Here is a 21,960-nt window from a genome sequence, read left to right on the forward strand (position 1 = left end):
AGGAACAAGAAATATGGCAGGATACCGGGAGAAATAACAAGGACTGGAAGCTGATATTGTTATCTTTTTTTTCCCTTTTGCACCTAAAGAGTAGTCTCAAAAGCCTGGAAAAGGACAGCCCGAAATGATAGTACTGACCACATAACTGATTTACAAGAAGGAACAGATGAAATGATGTGCGTGGCCCATTAACTGAGCCAAGCTGAGAACTTTAAGCTAATACAGTACAAAAGTTTACTCGGTAAAATCCCAGTCAGCTGACAACATACACAGAAGGAAAATATGGAAACAGACAAGAATCAAATCAAATGTTGACTTTGTTCAAGATGAAGGTAAGAGTGCAGTGTATTTTACATGGGAGAAAAAGAAGAAATCATACCTGAAAAATAAGCGTATTTTGTGGAGAAAAATCAAAAGGAAAAATATTTTGGATTTATCAACATAGCACTTACAACACTTAACAAAATGGGATGTAATGGAGATACTGTAAATTCATCTTGGAGAGGGAGAGCTGAAGACTGGGAAGGTGTCCCTGACACAGGGAAGTGAAACTGGAACTGATACTGCCTAACCAAGCTGAAATATTCTATGCAGTTATTCAAACGGTTCATCATAAACACTGCAAGATGAGAGAAAACACAGATGGTGCAATACGTATATGGTGCCAGTAATATGTGAAAATTAAAAGGATTTTATTGACTGATGTTTTTCCTGAAAACTCATTGAAATGTACAAACTGGACATTCAGTAACTGATTTGTACATTCTGTATGTTACACTGATTCTTGCAGCCACTTTGAAGAGAGAATATTATTTTCACTTACAGGATGTTCACATCATCGCAGACACTAAAAGTGTTGATATATTCTAGTCTAAAAGTGAAACCAAAATAGAACTGGACATAATGGTACACTGCTTTTTGCCAATCCTATTGACTCAACATGCGCCAGTTTCACACATTAAGTACCTACTGTACAGTTAGTGAAACACCTGACCAAGCATATGTCTGAAGTCATGATTGCTTATTAAATAAAACCCCTTTTCCTAGACTTCCAAGTTGTTTGTAGACATAAATGTACTTAATTCAACTTGTTTCCCTGCAAAATGTTCAGACAATCACGTCTTGTCGGTATCTCTTTGAAAATTGTGGTTCACGCTAAAAAAAAAAAAGACTGTAAATAATTTCACAAAATTAATTCCAGATGTAGGTATTTAGAGAAATGTGTAGTTAGTTTCAACAGGCTTCGGTGTCCTTGCAAAACAGAATGCCCTGTTCTCTGTCCATAATCTATCACGTGACAGGTAATATTATCCTCAATTAATAACTGCCTATTTATAAATTTAGAGCTACTTACTGGTTTCAGTCCTGCTAGAACAGCTAGGTGTACTTCAGAGTTAGAGACATCAAAACTGCCTGACGGTTTCAGAGCTCCTATCTTCAGAACTCCCCCATATGTTTTTTCAACCTGCAGTCATTTTATTGCTACACAAAGGCCACAGCAACTGTTGCTCCCTTTTGTTGCTGGTACTGAACACTAGGCATTTTCTATCCAGCAGGACATATTAAATACTGTATGCCATATTTAACCTCAGGAACTGTCTCACAGAAGAACTTGTATATATCTTTGGACTTGCTTACACTTAACCAACCCTTTAATTACAGTCCTGTATTTCTTTTTTTCCTGGTACAATCCTAAGAGCAAAACGTCATTAGAATCTGAAGAAAAGAGGTCTCTTTTATAAGCTCAATACAGTACTTTTATATTTCTGACTATGATATACAATGTATACCATAAATTAATTAAGACAAATACTTGTCACTTTATCTATGTAGGCACAAGTAAATCAATGACTTTACTGAAGTGGAGAAATCTTCAACGGTATCATGATTCTGGACTCCATTTCCTGAATAAGGGGCACTGAAAAAAATTGAGACAAGGTTTAATTTCACTAAGAGATCATTAGCAGTTCTGCATCAGTTTAAACAGATATTATTGTCTTCAAATTACTCCGCTAGCAAGTACATGTCAAAGTCATCAGTGACCACCAACAATCCTGTAACTGAAGCATAGCTGTTTTGAGAAATGAGTGATTTTTTTTCAGTGTAATCTGTCTGCTCCTTTGAAGACAGATATTTCTGTTCCTTTTCACCATAATGAAAGTTACCTTATATTTTTCTGGTATACTTTCTTTGAAATAGATCCTATGAACCTGAAATCTAACATTTGTAGCATACTTTTCTGAGTTTTGTTATGAAAGCTATCTTTGCTCTCAAAGATCTCCTGGCTTCTATTTCCAAAGTATAATTTCCCCTTTTAAAGAAATGTATTTTACAAGGCTCCAGTATTTGATGAAACCTGTTGCTCTACAGGAGAGGTGTTTGCATGAAAATTGACTATTAATGTCAGAAATTTTTAGCAATCATGGAGCGTCTCCAAGTTTGTACAATTGATTGCAAAATCCACTTCACAGCTTAGTGAAATGTCCCTCCTTTACTTTACAGTGGCAAAAATGACACACAGATGCACTCAAAATACAGATGCTATACTTTTTTATCATTATACAATGTACTGAAGAATAAAAATGATGGCATGCAGAAAGGTCTGCCTCCAGCATTCCAATGAGGTTAATATGTTACCTGTGTAATAGACTAGTTCATCCCAGCCAGGTTTATGCCATGCAGCATTCCTTATATCTTCTCTTGTTTGGAGATCTTTGTAGGCTAGTGAGGGAAAACAACAAGCACAAAGCTTAGAAGTAACTCCTTTTCCTTCTACGTATGAAAAGCTCCCTTAAAAGTATTCTAGAGTGTAATTAGGAGACTGCAAACATGAGGAAGGAAAAAAGTCAGATGTTCTCCACAAGAAGGAAAACTCCCAAACCAACGCAAACAGAAGGAACTGGGGAAGAGAGAGAAACATACTCTGCAAATGCTACACCATGTAAGTACTGCATGGTTGGAGCGTTTTGGGTGGTAGTGGGTAAACAGACATCAAACAATGTTTGGTGAAACATTCATCTCTGACCATGAGCATTTCTATAAAAATTGCCGAAGAGTATTAGAGACAGAGTACCAAAAAACCTAACGTGTGCTGACTGTAAGTTTTTAAGTGTGACAATGGCTATCAATGGTAGCATGAGTAAACCTAAACATGGTGGGGAGAGAGGTCTTAGAAACAGGTAAGGAAAATAATGCAGCAGACTATTGTTCTACGTGGGTGGTGTCAGATTTCTAATGCTGAAATATAATATTCTGAATTGTCAAGACCTGAAGGTAATGCTGCATGTTTTCTAAAATAACTATTAGACAATGAGTTTCTTCAAGGTGAAACAATTCTAACTTAAAAAGCACCTAAGCATTGGTGGAAACTAACAAACACACAAATAAGCCAAAACACTGTAACGTAGTAATGTAAATCAGTGCTTGACTTTCCTTCTTTTAGATGTGGTACGTGTGATGCTTGAAAATAAACTGTAAAAATCTGACTTCAGCATGAATGGGGATGGAGAAGAGAGATGGCAGGACATGGCTTGTCATGTTTATATTACTGAAAGCAAACAAGTAGATAAGAAAAAGCCATGAGAAACTGTTGATGGAAACAGAACAAAGCATGAAATGTTCACTTCTGCTTGCTTCTTTTAAAAGTAAAGTTCCCTACACAAAAATAGAGAAAATCAACGTAGTTGACGTAAAAGAAAAAACTCAGTAAGACATTCCTCTGCCTTTTAGAAAAACTTTGTCTCCTGGGCAAAGTCAACAGTCTGTTAGGGGCTGACTGAGTGAGAAAGAAGCATACAACATAAACAAGTTTACCCCAAAGGTGATGAACCATATACAGCTGTCCAATTTGTGAGAAAAATCCTCCAACTGCTTCATTATTATCCTGTCGGAAACGAATTGCACGAGCCCTACAGAAGACCAAAGGAGCCGTTAAGAACAACAGAACTGAGTAGGAAATAAGTGATAACTGAAAGGAAAGCACATGTGAAAGGAAGCCCAAATTTCAAACAACATTTGCAGTACCCTTCAGCAATTAAAAACGACAAAAAAAAAAGCTACACTTTTTTCCAGTACTAAGTAATTAAAACATGCCTTGTTAGAATGTGTTAGAATTTGAGGCCCATGGTTTTATTAGTCTGTGTATTAATAAGTCTTTGTCTTCAAGATTAGATTAATTATAATAACTCCTGAACAGCATAAAGTGGCAGGATATTTTTATAGAAGGTTCTTCTAAAACTAAACCCTTGGGTTTCAGTCATACCATCTTTGCCACACTCATTTACCACAGATTTTGTGGTTGTGAAATCCAGCTTTTTTATTCACATGGACATTTGTTATGCAGCTCCACTATGCAACATTGCATGATTTATTGTGTGAGTAAGATCAATATCTCTTTTATTGTGTGAATAAGATCAATATCTCTTTTAACTACAAATCTGTTGCATGTTATAAACGACATTGGATACCATTGTAGATATGCCTACTTATAAAAAAATAAATTACTGGAAAATTACTGTAATTAAAAAAATTATATTGATGACAACATGTCTAAAAATCCAAGTCCTCACCTTTGTCAAAATAATTGAAAATATTCCACATTATTTAACTATCAACCATACGAACTGCATGGACTTTGTGAATGTCAACTGGAAGAAACGTACACTGGTGTTAAGTAAGAAAAAATCAGAGAGACAAGATCTTAAGAGAACACTGTCTCAAATGCTTTTATAACCTATATATTAAAATATAAATGTGCTGCTCAATACATTTTCAAGACACAACTTTTTAAAGATTAGAAAAGCCAAGACTTAGACCATTTAAACTAAAAACAAGTCAATTACTAGTGGTGCTGAAGTTGTGAAAGATCAACACGGTGTTAAGGAGCTAACGGCCTCCCTTCACTGAGCAGTGCTTTCTACTAAAAATAAATTATTTCTGCTACATGATATCAAGCTAAAAGGGTTATGTAAAGGAAAGCCAAATCATGGAGCCCACAGAACTGTTTGCACACAGAATTCCTCTTTCTTTCCTCAAAGGATAAATTGAGGGTCAAAGAACTATTTTACAAGTTGCCTAAGAACAGAAGCAAACCATTAACTGGGTGACTGAAATGCTTTGGTACCACTCTGCCACCTCCACTTCTTAACTTTTAAACACACATCTCTCAAGGAGGAGAACAGAAGTGCTATAGCAATACTTACCAGTAATTTCCCCACTCAATCATTGTTCCGGGCTACAAAAACAAAACAGACTGTTAAAACTGTAGTGTAAAGAAATCTACAATATTTAGACAGTTTTCACAACATTCACGTATGGAAAACACTATTTATTAACAAAATCACTTCCTTGAAGTGATAAGCATATTATAATCGTCTGTAATTACTGTTTTGTTACTATATTACTTCTTCGTCATTTTCCAGAAGTTTCCCTCAAATTAAAACACAGGATTTTCAGCCCTTCATAGAAGACATTAGTGTCTTGTTGGAGCTTGCCTTAATTCTGGACCCCACACTTTGAAAGCAACAATGACTCAGCCATCAGCTTTGATAAGAAACAGATTTTTAAGAGGTCTGTTTTCCATCTACACTGTATAAACACGCTTTGAACATTTTACAACAGAATATAGCTTAAAAAAAAATAAAAAGAAAAATTGAAACTTACTCTAAGTTGATAGGATCTCAGTTCATAAATATTAGGCCCCTCTCTGGGAACAGGTTCATTCCAGAAACTAAACTCCAACAATAGCTGGTTCTTGCGAGAGAGAAGCATGTTACCTCTTTCTTTGCGAAACGCTGTGAATTCCTTAAAAACAACGTGATCATTGTCAGACTGTATATTATGTTTCAACAACAAAAAGCAGTAAACCATACAGCACTTTAGATTTTTCAATGCTATCTTGGAGTTCTGGACATTGAAATCCTTTAAATTGTACAGGCATCTAAACTCCCCTGGCATCTTTGAAAACTTCAGCTGGCATATTTACAGAGCACCTGAGAATCTTGAAGTGTTTCATAAAGTATTCAGGTATCAAGACTCAGTAGTTTTCAATCTGAGAGTAAACCCTTTTCTAAAGCTTTTTCTAAGGCTGTACAGATGGTGATGACATAGAGAAGTAAAAGCAGGTATCTAAAACGAGTGCTGTTTGGCTCTGATCATTCTATGTTCTCTTCTATTAACCATTTCTAACAAATCCATGTGTTTTACCTTATTTTGACGGAGTTTACTCATGACCTCATTGAGAGCTGGATAGCCTCCTTCATACCTCCACAGATGAACTGAAACAGAAAAAAAGGAAGTTTTTTCATGGATGTTGCATGTAAGTTGCCAAACTTATGGAATATCACAGTATAAATTGCTCTTCATACAACAGAATTATAAGAAAACAGAAGTCATGTAACTGGCTTAAAAATAGATTTTCATTAAAGAAAGCACTACACATTTGAACATTTTAAGAATAATAGGATCATTCGTTTTTTGAAAGGGATTCTTTCAGAAAATTCTACAATCTACTCTGAGGATAACAGGAAGATTATTTAAAGAAGTTTTTTGTTGCCATGCTAGTAAAATGCGATGACTTTACGTGACTATAATTTAAACTGAGATTCAATTTAACAGGCTGATTTAATTCCAGAAACATGTTTTATACCAATTTCACCTAAGAACAAGAGATTGGTTGACTTCTTAGTTCAGCAAGTTACTTGAGGAAAAAGAGCATAAGACACTTTCAGTAGGATGAAAAATGATGGAAATGTTATTTTTGCGGTAAACATTACGTTAAAAAAGCATACCAGAAGATATCTAAATGTGCTAGAATATTTGGTAGGATTTTCCCCATAAAAACAACTTCAGAATAGGTATTTGCATTTGATGGTCTTTTCAAAGCATTCTTCCTTTAATTAATCACAATATATGGCTTTAATAAATCATTACTAGATTTATTTACAAACACTTACTATAGCAAGGCAACAATATTTCACCTCAAAGAGTCCCAAAAGCTATTTCCTCTCCTATATAAAAGTCCTGTGCCTTTCCCAGAAGAGTGATGTAGAGGCTAATGTAAGGCACTTCACTATGATAGCAGATTCATCCAGTGTGCCTGCTTCTATTGTCTAGTCCCCAGGGCGAATTTGATATATCCAGCTGGTATTAAGACCGCCTGGGTACAAGCACTGAACAAGTCAAAACCCAATAATCTGCTTTATTAGACTGCTAGAACTGCTGCAATAACATTTTCAAGCCAGGCTATGGATGCAATTACAGATACATTCTGTGTTAATACATTTAAAAAAAACAATGAATGAGACTTGGTTAAGACACTCTCATTTCGGTCGTCTTCATCCTCCAATTTCCCTTCAACCTTTAAGAATTGTTTCTCAGACACTGTTTGCTTTATCTACTGCTATTTCCTCACATTTGTGCAGTGTCAATATTGGAATATGCTGGGAATGCAGGAAAATTACTGTGTACTTGAGTATATCCTTCAATAATTCTTCAATAATGGAGTGACATTGATACTAGCAGAGCTCTAACCATGGAGCTTCTACGACATAAGAAATATCAGCACACCACTTTGTATTTGTGGTTTCCCATTCCTTCAATTTCCCAGAGCCCAGGAAATTTTTCAGGTTTTCTTTCTGCATGAGACTCTTTGCAGTTACCTCTGTAGCAGCTCTTCAGCAATCAGTAGTTCAATGTATTTTCAATCTGTGTTAGGTGGTATCCTTACATGAACAAGAACTGAAATATTTATACTTTCTTACAGTAAGGGCTTAGCTTATTGTGAGCTTACAATGCAATCCTTTTTTTCAGATGGTGTGAAGAATGATTTGCATTTCATTATCATACAGCAGTTAGAGTATGAAAGTCTGAGTAAAGCTTTTATAGTGGCCAATACAAGTTCAACTCTGCCTTTGTGAGCCTGTGGCTTAAGTATTCAGGAACACAACCCGTGCCTGCAAAATATTACCGGAGCAAATTTTACAAGCATTTCCCCAAACTGTTAATCTACCACCTGGAAGACAGGAAAGTATTAACAATAGAACAAATTTTAGGAATTAAAGCTTCACTGTCAAACTCAGCAAGACAAAAAGCAAGCACTGTAAATGTTAATATGACTACTGTAACTGATGCACACACATCCTTGCTGTACAGGTTTACTAACAACAGAGATGATTTAAAGAGAAGAAACCTGCCAAGCACACGTTTCACTTGTATGGTTTTACGTTCTGTTGTACTTCTATCTCCTACCAGCCTGATCTTGCTCTCCGTACCACGTGTTCCAAGTCCCCACCAGTGCACATGGGTAGTGTTTTTCTTCATGAATCTTTGGCAGCACCTCTTGACTTGAAAACAAGGAATACAGACACTGTGTTGCATTTCCTTCAGGGAGGCTACAGTTGATATGTATAACAAATCACCCCGCGTTTATCATTATGGTATGAAAAATCACAAGCTCTACGTTTCAGAAGAGAAAGCTGAAATACAAGAATCTGCTACACAAGGGGAAAGATAGCTACAACACTACGTAAAATTAAGGTAAGCGTTACCATTTCTTAGACTGTAAGACAAATGCACAGCATGGTAGGATTCTTTGGATGCAATGAATGATGTGATATCACCTAACAGGTTATCCAACACATTAGGAAAATAAACATCAGGATATCTCACTTACAGGAAACGCAGCCTAGCTACATGGGTGGTTTGCTTTAGGGAAATCGTTTCTTTATCAAGAGAGGTAGAATACACAATAATAGGAAAGGACAGTCTTTCTCCTGTACCACGTACAATGTTTTTAATTCTGTTGACCTGAATGAATAAAAACAAGTATTTTGTTTGATCAAATGAAGACCGGGGTTCATAGTACACAGACTTACTGCCTTCTACAGTTTCAGAAAGTAGATCTAGTTTGAGACAACTTATCCTTTAAAACACTGTGAAACTGCCTAGCAAATAGATCTAACACAAAATTTAATTTGTTTGATTTTTTCCAGTATTGGTACTAGTTTTTCAAACGTTAAAACGTGACCAATATTAGCATCAGGAAATTAAGTTTTACTGATAGCTAACTTGGTAAAGTCAGCTTTCATCGCACTGAATTTTGATGAATAAATCTATGGTCTGGATGAACTTTGCTTTTTAGTATTTTTCCCTGAATAGTTACTACTTTTACCCAGTTTGGTTCATGGGCAGTGTCTCTGCATGGTATCAAATAATAGGAAGCAGGCTGGTCTTGTGCTGACAGAATATGAGAGTTCTACCACTTGGTTCTTGGTTCTACCACTGACTTTCTAGATGACCTAGAGCAAATCTCATTACCAATTTGTATCTCAATATTTCTTATTAGATAGTGGAAATAATATGACAGAAAGACTCTCCAAGGATGTTTTCAGTCACCATCAGTGCTTCTACAAAGCATAACGAGATCCTAGAAAGGCAGCTTTAAACAGGAATGTTAACTACAATAGTCCTACAATATATTTTGTTGTAAATTATATTAAAAAAATACAGAATACCTTTTAATTCATAGACTTTAACACTGTCTTTTTCATTTTTAAAAATTTCCCTAATTCTTCAGAAGGGGTCCTCAATCACAGTGATTCATGAAGTACTTTCATAATTGTCTTTGTTACATTATTTCTTTATGAATACATGGTGACTAATCCTTATTCTGATTTCATAAAGAAAAAAAGAATTTACCTGCTCATGTTTAATTAAGGAAGGAGGGAAGTTCAGAAGTTCTTCCTTTTTTTTTTTTTTTTTTTTTAACTACTCCATTCTTAATGGAATACTTAAACTATCTTTGGTTTGGAAAGAATAAATCCAACCCCACATACTTCATCTGACTGCTGTCAGCAGTTTCTTTCTTTGCTATTGTCTCTTTCCTTGAAAATAAAAGCCTCTGCTTTCACTCAATGTTTAGGTAGCTCATGAGTGCGGAGAAGTGGTTCCCGGTCTCATACAATTGGACATGTTTATATTAAGCTTTTAAACAGAAAGATGGCTGAATGCTAATTGTGCTTCTCTGTATATACACTTTTTAAACAAAAAGGTTAAAAATACCTTAAGTTTGAAAGTTATTCTAGTGGATTTGTATATTTGTATAGCAAGGAAAATAGGTTTGGGTTACTGAGCCCCATTTCAAAGCTGAACACGGGTATGTTGGACAACCTACTTATGGATGTACAATGAACCCATAACAGAGTTGAGGACATAAATTAGGAGTTGTGAGCTTCCTCACCCTCCAGCCCAGTTGACGTCTCAGCCAATACACCACCCTTAAAAAATTGGTTGCTGTAGGGTACCACTGTCCTGAGAATGTTTTATTTAACTGACAAGATGATCACTGTCAGTGAGAAAGCCCTGCTGGTTCCAAACATTTGAGGCTCACTACTTTCCCAAATTTAAACATTCAGTTCTTTTAAAAGGCAGCTGTTCTGGCTCCAATGGAGTCATTGTGTAGGTAGAACAGGACTAATATTTGTCTAATTTCATCCTTGAAATAGTAAATTTAACATGGTGCCATTCATGCATTTTATAAAGCTGTAACTTTTTGGAAAACCCATACTATCACTGCTCTCTCTGGAGGATATCACCTCAATGCAAAGATCCTATCCAAGGATTTGAGCAGCTCTTTAAGAGTAGATCTCAGTAACGTAACTTTGTAGCAGAAAGATACAAATGAACTGAGGGAAAATCAAACCCCGCATTTTTAAAATCTCCTCAGAGTTATACTTTAATTGAAAACTGGCATGCAGGTTTACTTACCAGCGCTCTCTCCCTCTCGTTCCTGCATACAGACAATAACCAACCCTCAACAAATTCCTACATGGCAGCTGAAGTTGGGGGGCATGCTAGCATACAAGGATCTGCTCGTGTGAACCAGCAATGGTAAGTAAGACACCTAAGGAAGGGGAGTGATCTATTCCAACAAACTTCACCTCTGGTTTCACAAAAGGCATCACCCTAAGCGGCAGCTCAGGAAAATGACACCTCCACATGGGAAGGCAGGGGGTGAGCTGAGTCAAGTACCTTTTGCTAGCTTTCTCCAAAAATAGTATGATCTATTTACCATTGTACCCTGAAAGTAAATGCAGAATTTGTCCACCTCCCCTCTAAATAATTATCGTATTTGCCAATTTTCAGAACAGCTTGTGACCAAATCAACAAGTCTAAAATGTGAAAACATAACGTGCACACTTACCAAAGCTTGTTGTAGGCGTCTAGACATTCTGGTTTTACATTGTGAACTGAAACAACAACATTAGATGAGAAATGCAGGAACGGAACAAAGAAATGGTAATGTTAAATATAAAAATATCACTCACTCTGTAGTTTATACAGACTGCTGGTCTCCCTTTTGGCTAGAAGGTTGGAGTGAGCATCCTTCCTCGGGTCGACTTTGCGAACAAATAGCGATTTTAACCAGCTGTCTTCACGAGGTCTGCTAGCTGAAGATACCAGCCCCCTACATATTAACAAGAACATTACACTGTCACCAAGCGTGTCTTGAAAATGCCCATAATGCAGGGAAGACAAGCACAATCAATTCAATACAGACTCATAACATAGTTACAGCCAGGGCTGCTCCTAAATCTTTCCACCGAGCCACTCGCTAGCAAGGTAAAGGCAGTTTTCTCCCCATGGGATTTACCTTCTCACAAACCATTTTATGTGACATAGAGCTGAACGGTCAACCACGAGCTATCTGCTCTTATCTACCTTGTAAAGCATGGCAGGGAATGGGTGGATGGCTGCTTTTACTGCCTATTTATCTTCTTTTTAATTGTCTTTGCCCAAGACGGCTGGGTCTGTCCTGATGTACACAGACAGGAGTGAAAAAGAGCAAAAAGCGTGCATAAGGAAAGATTTGTACGGTGTAAATAGGAAAGTAAGTGCCATATGTTCCTATGTTTGCTTAAATATAGCTCTGAAAAGTTAAATAATGCATCTGGTGTATTTAACTGACCCTCTATAATGGATGTCAGGGGACCCCAAGTTAAAATGTTTTATCTTCTTTCTCATAAGCATTTCCTTCAGTTTGCCTCTTTTTTGATACAGGGTTTCTGCTGAAATACTGAACTATTTATCTGCAACACTAAACAAGTGGCACTACGGGTGAAAATTTAACTTTTTTCCTGTTTCGGAAGTCAACTTTTGACCCTGAATTACTGACTAGGAGACACAGATGATAGGTTTCAATCTTCAGATATAAAGCTGTCTTCCAGTATCAAAACTCTTTTGGCAGTCACTCAAAGATAAAAAATAGGGGAAGAAAATCTCAACTTCTTTTGGGAAAAACTCTCTATGAAGAGACGCTAGTCTGTATTACACAAAATCAGTTCACACTAGCAGTGTTTTTCAACAATCAACCTTTTAGTCCCAATGTCTGAAAGTAAGCTAATGAACTGGGATGCCCCGTGGAAGCAGAATGGAGGAAAGGAAAAAGAAGAACATCAGCTGAAATGACCTTCAATATCAAGAAGTAATTGGTAGGTATTTTATTGTATTTCTTGAAAATGGTGCTTTTTTGACCCTAACAAACACAGAAACGCATTCCTGTGCAGCAAGGTAAGCAGTCATTCTGCACACAAGCATTCAAAAGGGCATTTCACCATAGGGCTGCTGCCAGAACAGGGGGCGCGCAGTTGCCCGGGGTAGACATACCTCTGATCTCTGCTGGGGGAGGAGAGAGGCACAGGCGACTGCACAGTTGTGTTGTTACAGCTACATGAGGTGCCGCAGGAACGTATGCTGCCCCAGCTGATGTCAAACTGGAGAGTGGGTAAAGCCCACCTAATAAATGCATGTTTTTACAGCTCCTGGACAGCAAGCACTAATGCTCACCGGGCAGCAAACAAGGCTGCAGGAGACAGAAGTCCATCGCAGCCCTGCAGTGCTTATTCTTTCATCCCAGGGAGATCTGCGCACTACCATAGTTTCTTCCCCTAGTTATTAAATGGAGTTAGCAAACGTATTTAGAGAGCTCTTCTGTGAGGATTATTGTTTGCAGCAATTTTTGAAAGAAATGGGTAATCACGTTGCTTTGTTTGCTCCTTTATCAGCAGCAACGGTAAGCTAGAGTTATGGGGATAATACTGACAAGCAAATTCCCTTGGCATTAGGAGAATCTTATGACTTCAGTGTAAAACTGAACCTAAACTGGAGGTAATTTCATTTCTGATACAATGACGAAAACAGTTAATACTTTATATGAAGTCTTTTACTCAGAAATTGTCAAGATCCTCAACAATGACTAGTAAATCACAAGTAGCCATCTAAACACACACTTCACTTACAATAAAGGATAGTAACAGCTGAAGTTTATTAAAACAGACATTCAGCGTACCCACCCTGAGATGCTAGGGCCTTATTTTTAATCACCAGATCCCTTGAGAAGTCCTACACTACTGTTGTCAAACTAGGCCCTGACAAACCAAGAAGCCCTGACGTGATCACCGGTTCACTCGTTTGGGCCATGTGCACCCCAGACTACCTATGGAGCAGCTAGGGACTAAATTCATGACTTCAGCCTGCCAGTTGTGAGCATCAGCCACACACTAGTTCAAAACTAATCCACCATCCAAAAGATCTACTTGTAACTAACTTCTTAACGTTACGCTCCACAGCATTATAAAAACTGCTCCAAGTAAAATGGACATTGGATCCAAATCACCTAAACATCACTAATGAAATTGTGAAGAAATGCATAGAATGAATGCAGACACACTGTATGGAATTCCAATCACACTTCGCTTTTTTTTTTTTTTTCCAATTTTTTCAGGGAGCAATACTTATTAAAGAGAGATTTCATGTGAACTTTTAAGGCACTGCTTGACTTTGCTAGCAAGTGCTTATCGCACAAATGTTATCTATGGTCTCAGATTTCTTGCTACAAAGACCGGGCTGTGAACACAAAAGTAGAACACTGAATAGCTTGCTTATATTATATGAACAGTGCTGGTGAAAATGTTTCCATCCCCCCCAACTTCTGCTTTAGTACACAATATACACTGGGTAGAGTAGGAGGTAACAGGTCAAATATTTAGATTTTGTAGTAATCAATGTTTGCCTGGACGAGAAAGGAAAACAACTTGTCTATAATTGACAGGTTTTGATTTGTGGTCTAGACAGATGTCAAAGTTTATTTGAAATTTAAAAAAAATGTAACCCATGCACATAAAATTTCACAATGTATGCTCTCCACAGCTCTCCCCCTTCCTGGTTCAAAAAGTTGATGCATTTAGTCTTGCACAGGGGCTGCTTCTCAGTCTAAGGCCCGAGACAGCAGCCTCCCCTGACTCAAAAGGAAGGAGGAGAAATTGGGTGTAGATCCTTCCCATCTTGGGTGGCTCTGTCTCCAACACTTTGGGAACATGTGTGGTTGTTTCCTATATCCAAGGGACGTGTGTCTGAACACTGTGTGCCTGCACCCTTGTCGCCCCAGAGATGTGCATGTGCCTGACCCTTCAGACACCACACGTGGGTGGATGTGCAAACACACCCCAACACCCAATTGTGTGCGCGCCCTTACACCAGGGGGCTGTGTGGGTGCATCTATGCCAGCTCCTATGCGAAGCAAGGAATCCGTGTGCCCCGATACCCACAGGGCACGTATATGTGCCGCTGTGCGTAATGAAATTAGGGTGACACTGGTGTGAGCAGCCACACACCCTGACACTGGGGGGAGTGTGGGTTTTGGGTTGGGGCGTGGGTCAGCTGTGCACTGTGACACTGCAAGCATGGGGTGGCCATGCACAGTGACCCCAAGGGACAGCACCATGTGTGGTTGTGCCCCCCAAAACACATCCTGCATGGGGGCCACACACCCTGCAGCCCAGTGCAGGAGGGATGCACAGCAGCTTTACACCCTGAGCCCGGAGGAATATTGGGGTGAAGGATACCCAGGCACCCCAACGTGTGGGCTGGCTGCGCACCCCAACACGGGGGTGACATGGGGGTGCTGGCTGCCTGCACACCCTGGGGGTGATGTCGGTGCGGTATGAGCCACAACAGAGCCGTGATCCTCCCGCAGGGGCTGCCTCACTGCCCGTGACCTTGAGGGCCACCCCGAGCGGGCCGCACTCCCCGCCCCACGGCCCCTCAGCTGCCGGGGCGAGAGGGGCGCCATTTCCAGTCAGGAGAGGGGCGGGTGCACGGAGGGAAGGGGAGGGGGGGATTCCGCGGTGTAGGGCGAGCGGGCTGCGCCGTCTCCCCCTTCATCCCCCCAAAACCACCTTCCTCACCCTCCTCGGGGCTCCCCCTGTCCCCCCTCGGGGCTCACCTGAGGGCCAGGCCGCCGCCGGGCGAGAGGCGAGGCCGGGCGCTGGCTCCCGCCAGGCTCCGCCGCAGCAGCACTCGCGCCGCCATCTTGCTCGGGCCGCCTCAGGGGGTGGCGGCGGTGAAGGGGGGGGTTTTAGGGGGGCTCCCTGGAATTGCAGCTCTATCGCCGGCCGAAGGGGGGCGCGGGGGTGCTCCAGACACGCATGCGCTGAGTGCGGGGGTTTTTTTGGGGACCCCTGTGGGGTTTTTTGGGGGGTCGGGCTCTGGGCACCCCGCCGCGACCCAGAAGGGCAGGGCCGCTGCGGGCTTGCCTCAGTGAGGGGTGAGGCGGTGCTGCTGCAGCTCCCTGTGAAGGGAAAGCTGCTGCCTGCCCCTCCTCAGCCCCCAAAACAGAAGGCCGCCTCTCTTTCCATTAAAACACAACTAGTTTCCTCTCTTTCCATTAAAATACAACCAAAGCATCGCTGCCCAGGTGTGCAGTGCAAGATGTGTCTGCCCCTTACCTTCCAAGTGTGCAAGGAAACAGCCAAAGCCCCTCCAAAACACCACTTACCACTGCAAGCTGTCACTGCCAAAACCCATGAGGTGTCGTATCCACCCCACTCCAGAACCACTGGCTTCATCGCTTTCATTCCTGACCTTGCGGAAAGTTTTGGCAAGGTAAAGGATGCACTTAAGAAGTAGGGTAATGTCCCATGAAAACTACTTACTAAGAAAGAATTCAGACAGTTTTTCAACCACATGCAAAAACTAGTTTCTTATTCTCCAAATAAATTTTCTGCCAAGATGCAGTTAAAATATTTTCTTCACACCGTTTCAACTCCAGTAGTGCTTACTTCAGCTAAACCAGTGGTGTGTGCTAATATCAAGTCTTCAAATAACTTTAAATTAAGAATCAACTTTAAATTAGGCAAATATTTAAAGGATGGTTCTGAAAGCAACTAGCCAATTAACAGAGCAAGTAGGTTAATGAACAAATTTTGACTTTCTACATAGCACATATAAATGAAGTTTATGCAGCTTCCATTTCTGTTTTGTGATTTTTCTATCAGCACACCATGACTGTTAGATGGACTAGAACATGCCATGTGCTTTAACATCAGTGAAGTACAAATGTGGTGCATCTTTAAAGACCAGTTTAGGTTAAACTTGTCAATCTTTTGAAAAAAAGGCTTCAGACTACATACATTTAATCATATTTTGATCTGAAAGTGTTATGCTCCTGAGCCAGCACGAATCTAACTGCAAGCCCAAAAGCTGATAATCTTGTGTGATATATCCATTTTACATAAAATTACATTTACACAGCTACTCAGGAAAAAAAATCACTGGAGATACAGAGAAAGATTTACTTCCACAATCAGCTGCAGCTTGTTAACCAAACAGAAAACTGTTTCCTATAAAAACCTGTACCTATAGAGAGTTTACAACTTTCCTGTCTCAAGTAGAGGTCAAATTCCTTTACTGCCTCCTGTTATGCAATTGAATTGTATCTTCTACTACCCAGAGCCATGTTCTATCCTGCATCTGATTTCTTTCAGTCTGTGCCAGGGATGAAGTTTCACATTGTACATTCACTTGAACAAGAATCAGAGCCCAGGTTTCCTTCCATTTAGACAAGGGCCACAGTTAGCCAGCTACAATTACTAATTTACATAACTTTAACCACTTCAACAGACAGATCAAGAATAACCTACAGCCATTGTTAATAAACGCTTCCTCAAACTGAGGGAGCGCATTCACATTGTTCATTTCCATACACAAGTTTGAATCAAGGTGTCTTGGCATCCCAGCTTATTGATCCGAGATGCAAGGTGGTACTTGAGGACTGCCAGTCTACCATTTGAAAAATAGTTGTTTTGAAGTACTGAAGTAAATTTAAGTTTCTTATTCCTCCCAACCCAAATCATGTGCTGAGTTCAGATTTGGTTATAAGTTTGGCGGCAGCTGAAACAGATTTATGCAGGTAGAAGAAACTGAAAACTTGAAATTAAAGGGCAAATGATTTATTCTATTCAATGAAATAAAACAGCTGATAGCTTACTAGCATAGGGTACCTGCTTGTAAAAAGGTGATTTTAAGCCTAATGAGCTCAGAAATACCTTGTTTAGCTTCTAGTCTGAAACACAGACCAGTGACATCAGTAGACACTTGATAAAGGACTCCTCTTAGCTCTGATGTACCACTGCCTGCCATATAGGAACATGGAGTGCTGTCCCCACAAGTATTTTGATGCAGACACCCCTTTACAGCAACACAGGGCTGCTGTAACAGCTGCACACTTAGCTCTGTGTCCTGTTTTCCAGAACACAAGATCCACAGAAGTTTCTCCAGCAGAATAAAGCGATCTTTAATCTTTAACCTCTATGGGCTTCTAGTTTCATATTAAAGTATTCAGCAAATCAGTACCAGTAACTCCCCCAAAGTACATTGTTTAAATTAGCTTTTCCAATAAGATTAAGTCTAAACACCTTTACCTCTTTTGGCTTTGTCATCCCATCAGCTTCTACCTCATGCTGGCAGTTCAAAGAGATCCATCTCTCCCAGACCTACAGGTTACAAAACCAACTCTACTAAGCTACCTGAAGTTAATATTCTCACTTCGCTGCCATTATAATGGCACATAGCTGGATTTTTGTCAGAACTTTAACTTAGAAGATAACACAATGTGGTATGAACAATTAAGAGTAAATAAGGACACATGCAGGTAGCTGTTTTTTTTAAGTTTCTGTACTTCCTTTCGAACACTTTAATAGAATTAGTTTACGTAAGCCTACAAGCCACAAAAGATTGCCTGAAAGACAGAACAATCAAATAATATAATGACCCTCCCACCGAACTTAAACATAATTATTTTGTCTCTCTCAATACAGAAGAGTCATTCCAAGTGAACAGCTGGCTTTCTGAAACTGCCAAGACTTTGGGCAAAACTACATGCAACAGTAAGTGTAACAATTCACATTTTCCATATTTTCATTTAATAGGCACCTCAAATTTTTAATCTGTAACAAGTTACTAGAAGCAACTATGTTTACTATTTATTTTGACTACAAATTTCACTGAAACAATTAACATAAAGCAATAGGGCCCCAAACATCCCTGACAGAGATGAGCTGAAAAGACCCGTTTAAATATTCTCTCCGCTATTTGTCTGATGAACAAACTTTAAGTTCCTGGAGTTTTTCACTTAGATAGTTTGTATCTGCCTCTGTCAGATTTTCTGAATCTGACAGATTTTCAAGGAATCTGGTTCCTGCACAGGGCTTTCCTGTTATCGGATCTATGACATTTCCGACCTTGAAAACAATTTCAGCCAGTTCGTGTTTCACGTGTTTGCTCCTCCGCTCAGGCAAAGCTTTTAGAAGAACAATGTCTCCAACAACACACTGCTGCAATGGGTCATGTGCAAAATAGGTTTTTCGCTTGTTAAAGAACTGTGGAAGGAAAAAAGTAAACCTTGGCATTAGGTTTCAAGACAGAGCAATTGCTAAATATATTTAATAGAAAATGAAATAAATTTCACCAAGAAGTGAAAGCTTGTGTAATTTTTCTCAATATTGAGTTTGGAATGTATAGAGAAATGCAACTGTGCACACTATTTCCCAAAGAAAGCACAGTATAAACCTTCCCTAACTCTCTAGTTAGGATGTTATCGCCCACTGAACTTAGGGAAAAAAACAACTACAAAAAAACAGTCATAGACAATATGTGAATATGAATATAGTAAGTTCTTCACATAACTAGGTTCTTTTTCTTAAGATCACCATTTTCCACCAGCCTCTCTGCTCTCTAGTTCTATTAGCTTTTCTTCTCTTTAAGAGACTCAGCAATTGCTGCAACAAGACAGCTGCCTTGGTTCTTCCAAGCCCAACAACTTTCCTGTGCGGTCTGTACTTCAAGACCTGATGTTAATTCTTATCTACCCTAATATTTCTAAAAATAATCAGCCATGAAATTCAATTAAGTTCTTACTCAATTCATTTTTCCCATATAAAAATTCAATATATAGTTTGCAGAATTCAGAAACTTAAGAAGTCAACATGTTCTTCCACAGGAAGAAGTATTGGACTCACAAGATCCATTACCTAATTCAACTCTCTCTTGCCTTCTGGTCACCAAATACAACACCTACATATACCACAGATTTCTCCATATCAGTAGAGAACATGCTAATTTTAACCTCCCCATTTGAAATGCGCTGAAAAGAACGTAAAAAAAGCTCTTATAGTACATCATATACAGATTCAAATACTAAATATGCTTATAATTATGCGTACTAAAAAGTGACTACAGGATCTATTGGAAAAGTGACTAATACCAAGTTTAAAAACGCAAAGCATATTCCAAATCAACAGTAAACGAATAAATTTAAGCACGAACCAACAAAACCTGCCTTCCTAACTCCGATAAAATGAAGTACATTAAGAAAGCATTTAGCAGATGACCTGAATGGGAAATAATCTGACAAAATACACTGCTCACTGCTTGTCACCCTTTGTGGTCAACCTCACAGCCAAATCATTATGCAAGTCCCTTAAGGGGTTGGCAGTGTAAAGATATTAAAAACTCTAGGAGTCAGATTAACAAAACATTCTTCCATACAGTACAATAATCACACGGCAAGACAAGTTGTTAACCAGCTTTTACCTTTAGTAAGTAAGGATCTAGCACAAGCCTTGTCACTCTCACTTTGGCGGTCTTCTGCATTTTGGTTCCTATGACTTTTCCTACTATCCATTTTGCATGGACAGCTCCACGTGGTACAGACATTGTTTGGTTACAGTCATCCAGTGCCTGGCAACAAGCAAGCAAATGTGTTATTTTAACAAAAAACAACCAGTTTCAGAGCAACAGCAAGTTCCTTTGAATCATGCTGAATGCTACATACGTTAGAAAGAAATGCATAGCTACAGAAATTATGAATTTAACTCATACTTCAGCAGCTGATTTTGCTAGGAGTTCATGAGGTTTGCGTATGACTAGAGTTAACCCAAGCAGAAAGCAGTCTATAACTGCTGCTCAGAAAATCATTTGCTTGTGCATACCCTACGACTCTTTGCTAACTAAACTTATGGTAATGAAGTTCTTCAATTTTCATGAGATAGCCAAAAGCTGCCTCACCTACAGCAACCATAATCACTTTTGAGTGAGTCCATTCCTGTAAGGAACTGTACTCCACTACTTTATTAGCTTTGTTTAAATAGGAACTGCTTTCTGCATCACCCTTACAAGGACCACAGGCATGTTAATGGAGGATATTAAAAGGCTTGAACTAGTACTAGAACTGCTGGATACTAATTACCTGTTTCTCTCTCAGCTGGCTATGCATTGCTAACCACTACTGACACCTACTGAATACGCAAGCTGTCCCTTTTGCACCATTACACCAGGCTCACTTAAACACCCCAGACCACCAAAAGCAGCACTTCACCCCCCGGGGGGCCCATACAGAGCACAAAACACTTCCCAGGGCAGAGCTTGAGGCTGCTTTTACCGTCCTTGACTAAGCTGCGTGACCCGGGGGGTTGGAAAAGGCCCCCTCAGGCCCCCTCAGGCCCCCTCAGGCCCCCTCAGGCCCCCTCAGGCCCCCTCAGGCCCCCTCAGGCCCCCTCAGGCCCCCTCAGGCCCCCTCAGGCCCCCTCAGGCCCCCTCAGGCCCCCTCAGGCCCCCTCAGGCCCCCTCAGGCCCCCTCAGGCCCCCTCAGGCCCCCTCAGGCCCCCTCAGGCCCCCTCAGGCCCCCTCAGGCCCCCTCAGGCCCCCTCAGGCCCCCTCAGGCCCCCTCAGGCCCCCTCAGGCCCCCTCAGGCCCCCTCAGGCCCCCTCAGGCCCCCTCAGGCCCCCTCAGGCCCCCTCAGGCCCCCTCAGGCCCCCTCAGGCCCCCTCAGGCCCCCTCAGGCCCCCTCAGGCCCCCTCAGGCCCCCTCAGGCCCCCTCAGGCCCCCTCAGGCCCCCTCAGGCCCCCTCAGGCCCTGCCGCCACCACCGCCGCCTCACCGGCCTTAAGGGAAGGGATGCGGAAGGGGCGGGGCCGCGGCCGGAAGAGCCGCGCGGCAGGGGGCGGGGCCGGCGGCGGGGGTGGGCGTGGCGTGGCGGGGACGATTTAAAGGCGCAGGCCCCGGGCAGCAGTAGGGTGGTGGAGGTGGGGGTTGAAGGGAGGGGGCTTTGCTCTGGGTGTGTGAGGGTGGAGCCGCCATTTTGTGCCCCTTGCTGCTGGGCAGAGCGCTGTGTGGGTGTGGGCCTGTGAGTGGCTGGCACCCCCCTTTACCCTCACAGGAATTAAGTGCTGCTGGCACTTACGTTTGCGTAAATGACCCAAATGTTGTGGGTTTTCCACGTAAACCTGAAGGAACTGGGATGCCTGCGTTGAGCACTGGCTTCTTCTTGTCGATTGTCCCTACTTTGGGAGAAATTCAGTTTAAATCTGTAAAATCAGTGCCTGAAAACCAAAAACCACCTTACAAGTAGAACAGTGCAAAACCCCTTGGCTGTGCCCTAGTGCTTGAGGTAGTTTCCTCCTGGCAGCCTCAGTGCCAGGCGGAGGCTATCTTATTTCTTAATTTTTTTTTAATTGTTTCACCCTTTTATCACTGGCAAGAAGCCTGCTGCCCACCTTTTCAGGCTTGTTCTGTTTAGGCTTTATTGTCCCACACAGGAAGGGGGCAGGCAGGGAATGTCACCTACCTG

At 40.7% G+C, this 21,960-nt stretch overlaps 3 protein-coding genes and 1 long non-coding RNA gene across 8 annotated transcripts in view; 1 reads left to right on the top strand and 3 right to left on the bottom strand.

The window, feature by feature from the left end:
• CCT6A (chaperonin containing TCP1 subunit 6A) overlaps positions 1–15,099 on the bottom strand; it is a 41,121-nt gene extending 26,022 nt beyond the window's left edge. The window contains exon 1 of the mRNA XM_080563444.1: positions 15,094–15,099. The gene's annotated coding sequence lies outside the window, so the exon portion shown is untranslated. The remainder of the gene's footprint in view (positions 1–15,093) is intronic.
• On the bottom strand, positions 672–15,435 carry NIPSNAP2 (nipsnap homolog 2). 2 transcript variants are annotated; one of them, XM_080563453.1, is made up of 11 exons: positions 15,281–15,435; positions 11,325–11,464; positions 11,201–11,246; positions 8,248–8,342; positions 6,205–6,275; positions 5,662–5,802; positions 5,202–5,233; positions 3,814–3,908; positions 2,638–2,721; positions 1,858–1,918; positions 672–1,155 (listed from the first exon to the last, which is right to left on the bottom strand). In XM_080563453.1, the coding sequence occupies exons 1-11, from the start codon at positions 15,364–15,366 to the stop codon at positions 1,116–1,118; spliced, it is 891 nt and encodes a 296-aa protein (XP_080419579.1). In that variant the 5' UTR covers positions 15,367–15,435; the 3' UTR covers positions 672–1,115. The 2 variants fall into 2 exon arrangements, with proteins under 2 accessions (XP_080419579.1, XP_080419580.1); XM_080563454.1 differs by having other exon boundaries at positions 672–1,918.
• Positions 2,651–14,389, top strand: LOC308180978. 2 transcript variants are annotated; one of them, XR_013941261.1, is made up of 6 exons: positions 2,651–2,941; positions 3,443–6,316; positions 8,386–10,887; positions 11,798–11,887; positions 12,058–12,488; positions 12,816–14,389. It is a non-coding gene; the product is annotated as an uncharacterized lncRNA (long non-coding RNA). The 2 variants fall into 2 exon arrangements; XR_013941262.1 differs by lacking the exon at positions 11,798–11,887 and having other exon boundaries at positions 2,719–2,941; positions 5,421–6,316.
• A 582-nt stretch (positions 15,436–16,017) lies between the features above and the next one.
• On the bottom strand, positions 16,018–21,327 carry MRPS17 (mitochondrial ribosomal protein S17). Of its 3 annotated transcripts, none has more exons than XM_080563465.1 (3): positions 21,271–21,327; positions 19,927–20,073; positions 16,018–18,713 (listed from the first exon to the last, which is right to left on the bottom strand). In XM_080563465.1, the coding sequence occupies exons 2-3, from the start codon at positions 20,047–20,049 to the stop codon at positions 18,423–18,425; spliced, it is 414 nt and encodes a 137-aa protein (XP_080419591.1). In that variant the 5' UTR covers positions 20,050–20,073; positions 21,271–21,327; the 3' UTR covers positions 16,018–18,422. The 3 variants fall into 3 exon arrangements, with proteins under 3 accessions (XP_080419591.1, XP_080419590.1, XP_080419592.1); XM_080563464.1 differs by lacking the exon at positions 21,271–21,327 and adding an exon at positions 20,582–20,764; XM_080563466.1 differs by lacking the exon at positions 21,271–21,327 and adding an exon at positions 20,215–20,377.
• Positions 21,328–21,960: the final 633 nt, after the last annotated feature.

Source organism: Anser brachyrhynchus (assembly GCF_964034855.1).
Source record: "Anser brachyrhynchus genome assembly, chromosome: 20".
NCBI lineage: Eukaryota > Metazoa > Chordata > Aves > Anseriformes > Anatidae > Anser > Anser brachyrhynchus.

Bases quoted from the DNA above. Each gene is read 5' to 3' on its own strand.
- NIPSNAP2 (XM_080563453.1), bottom strand. From the start codon at position 15,366: ATGGCGGCGCGAGTGCTGCTGCGGCGGAGCCTGGCGGGAGCCAGCGCC. The intron at 8,343-11,200 runs GTAAGTGTGCAC...CTTGTTTTCAAG, and splicing joins GACGCCTACAACAAGCTTTG to TCAAGAGGTGCTGCCAAAGA. The intron at 5,234-5,661 runs GTAAGTTTCAAT...TTGTTTTTGTAG, and splicing joins TGAGATCCTATCAACTTAGA to CCCGGAACAATGATTGAGTG.
- MRPS17 (XM_080563464.1), bottom strand. From the start codon at position 20,608: ATGCATAGCCAGCTGAGAGAGAAACAG. The intron at 20,074-20,581 runs GTAATTAGTATC...GCTTGTTGCCAG, and splicing joins GCCAGCTGAGAGAGAAACAG to GCACTGGATGACTGTAACCA. The intron at 18,714-19,926 runs GTAAAAGCTGGT...TTCCTTCCACAG, and splicing joins TAGATCCTTACTTACTAAAG to TTCTTTAACAAGCGAAAAAC.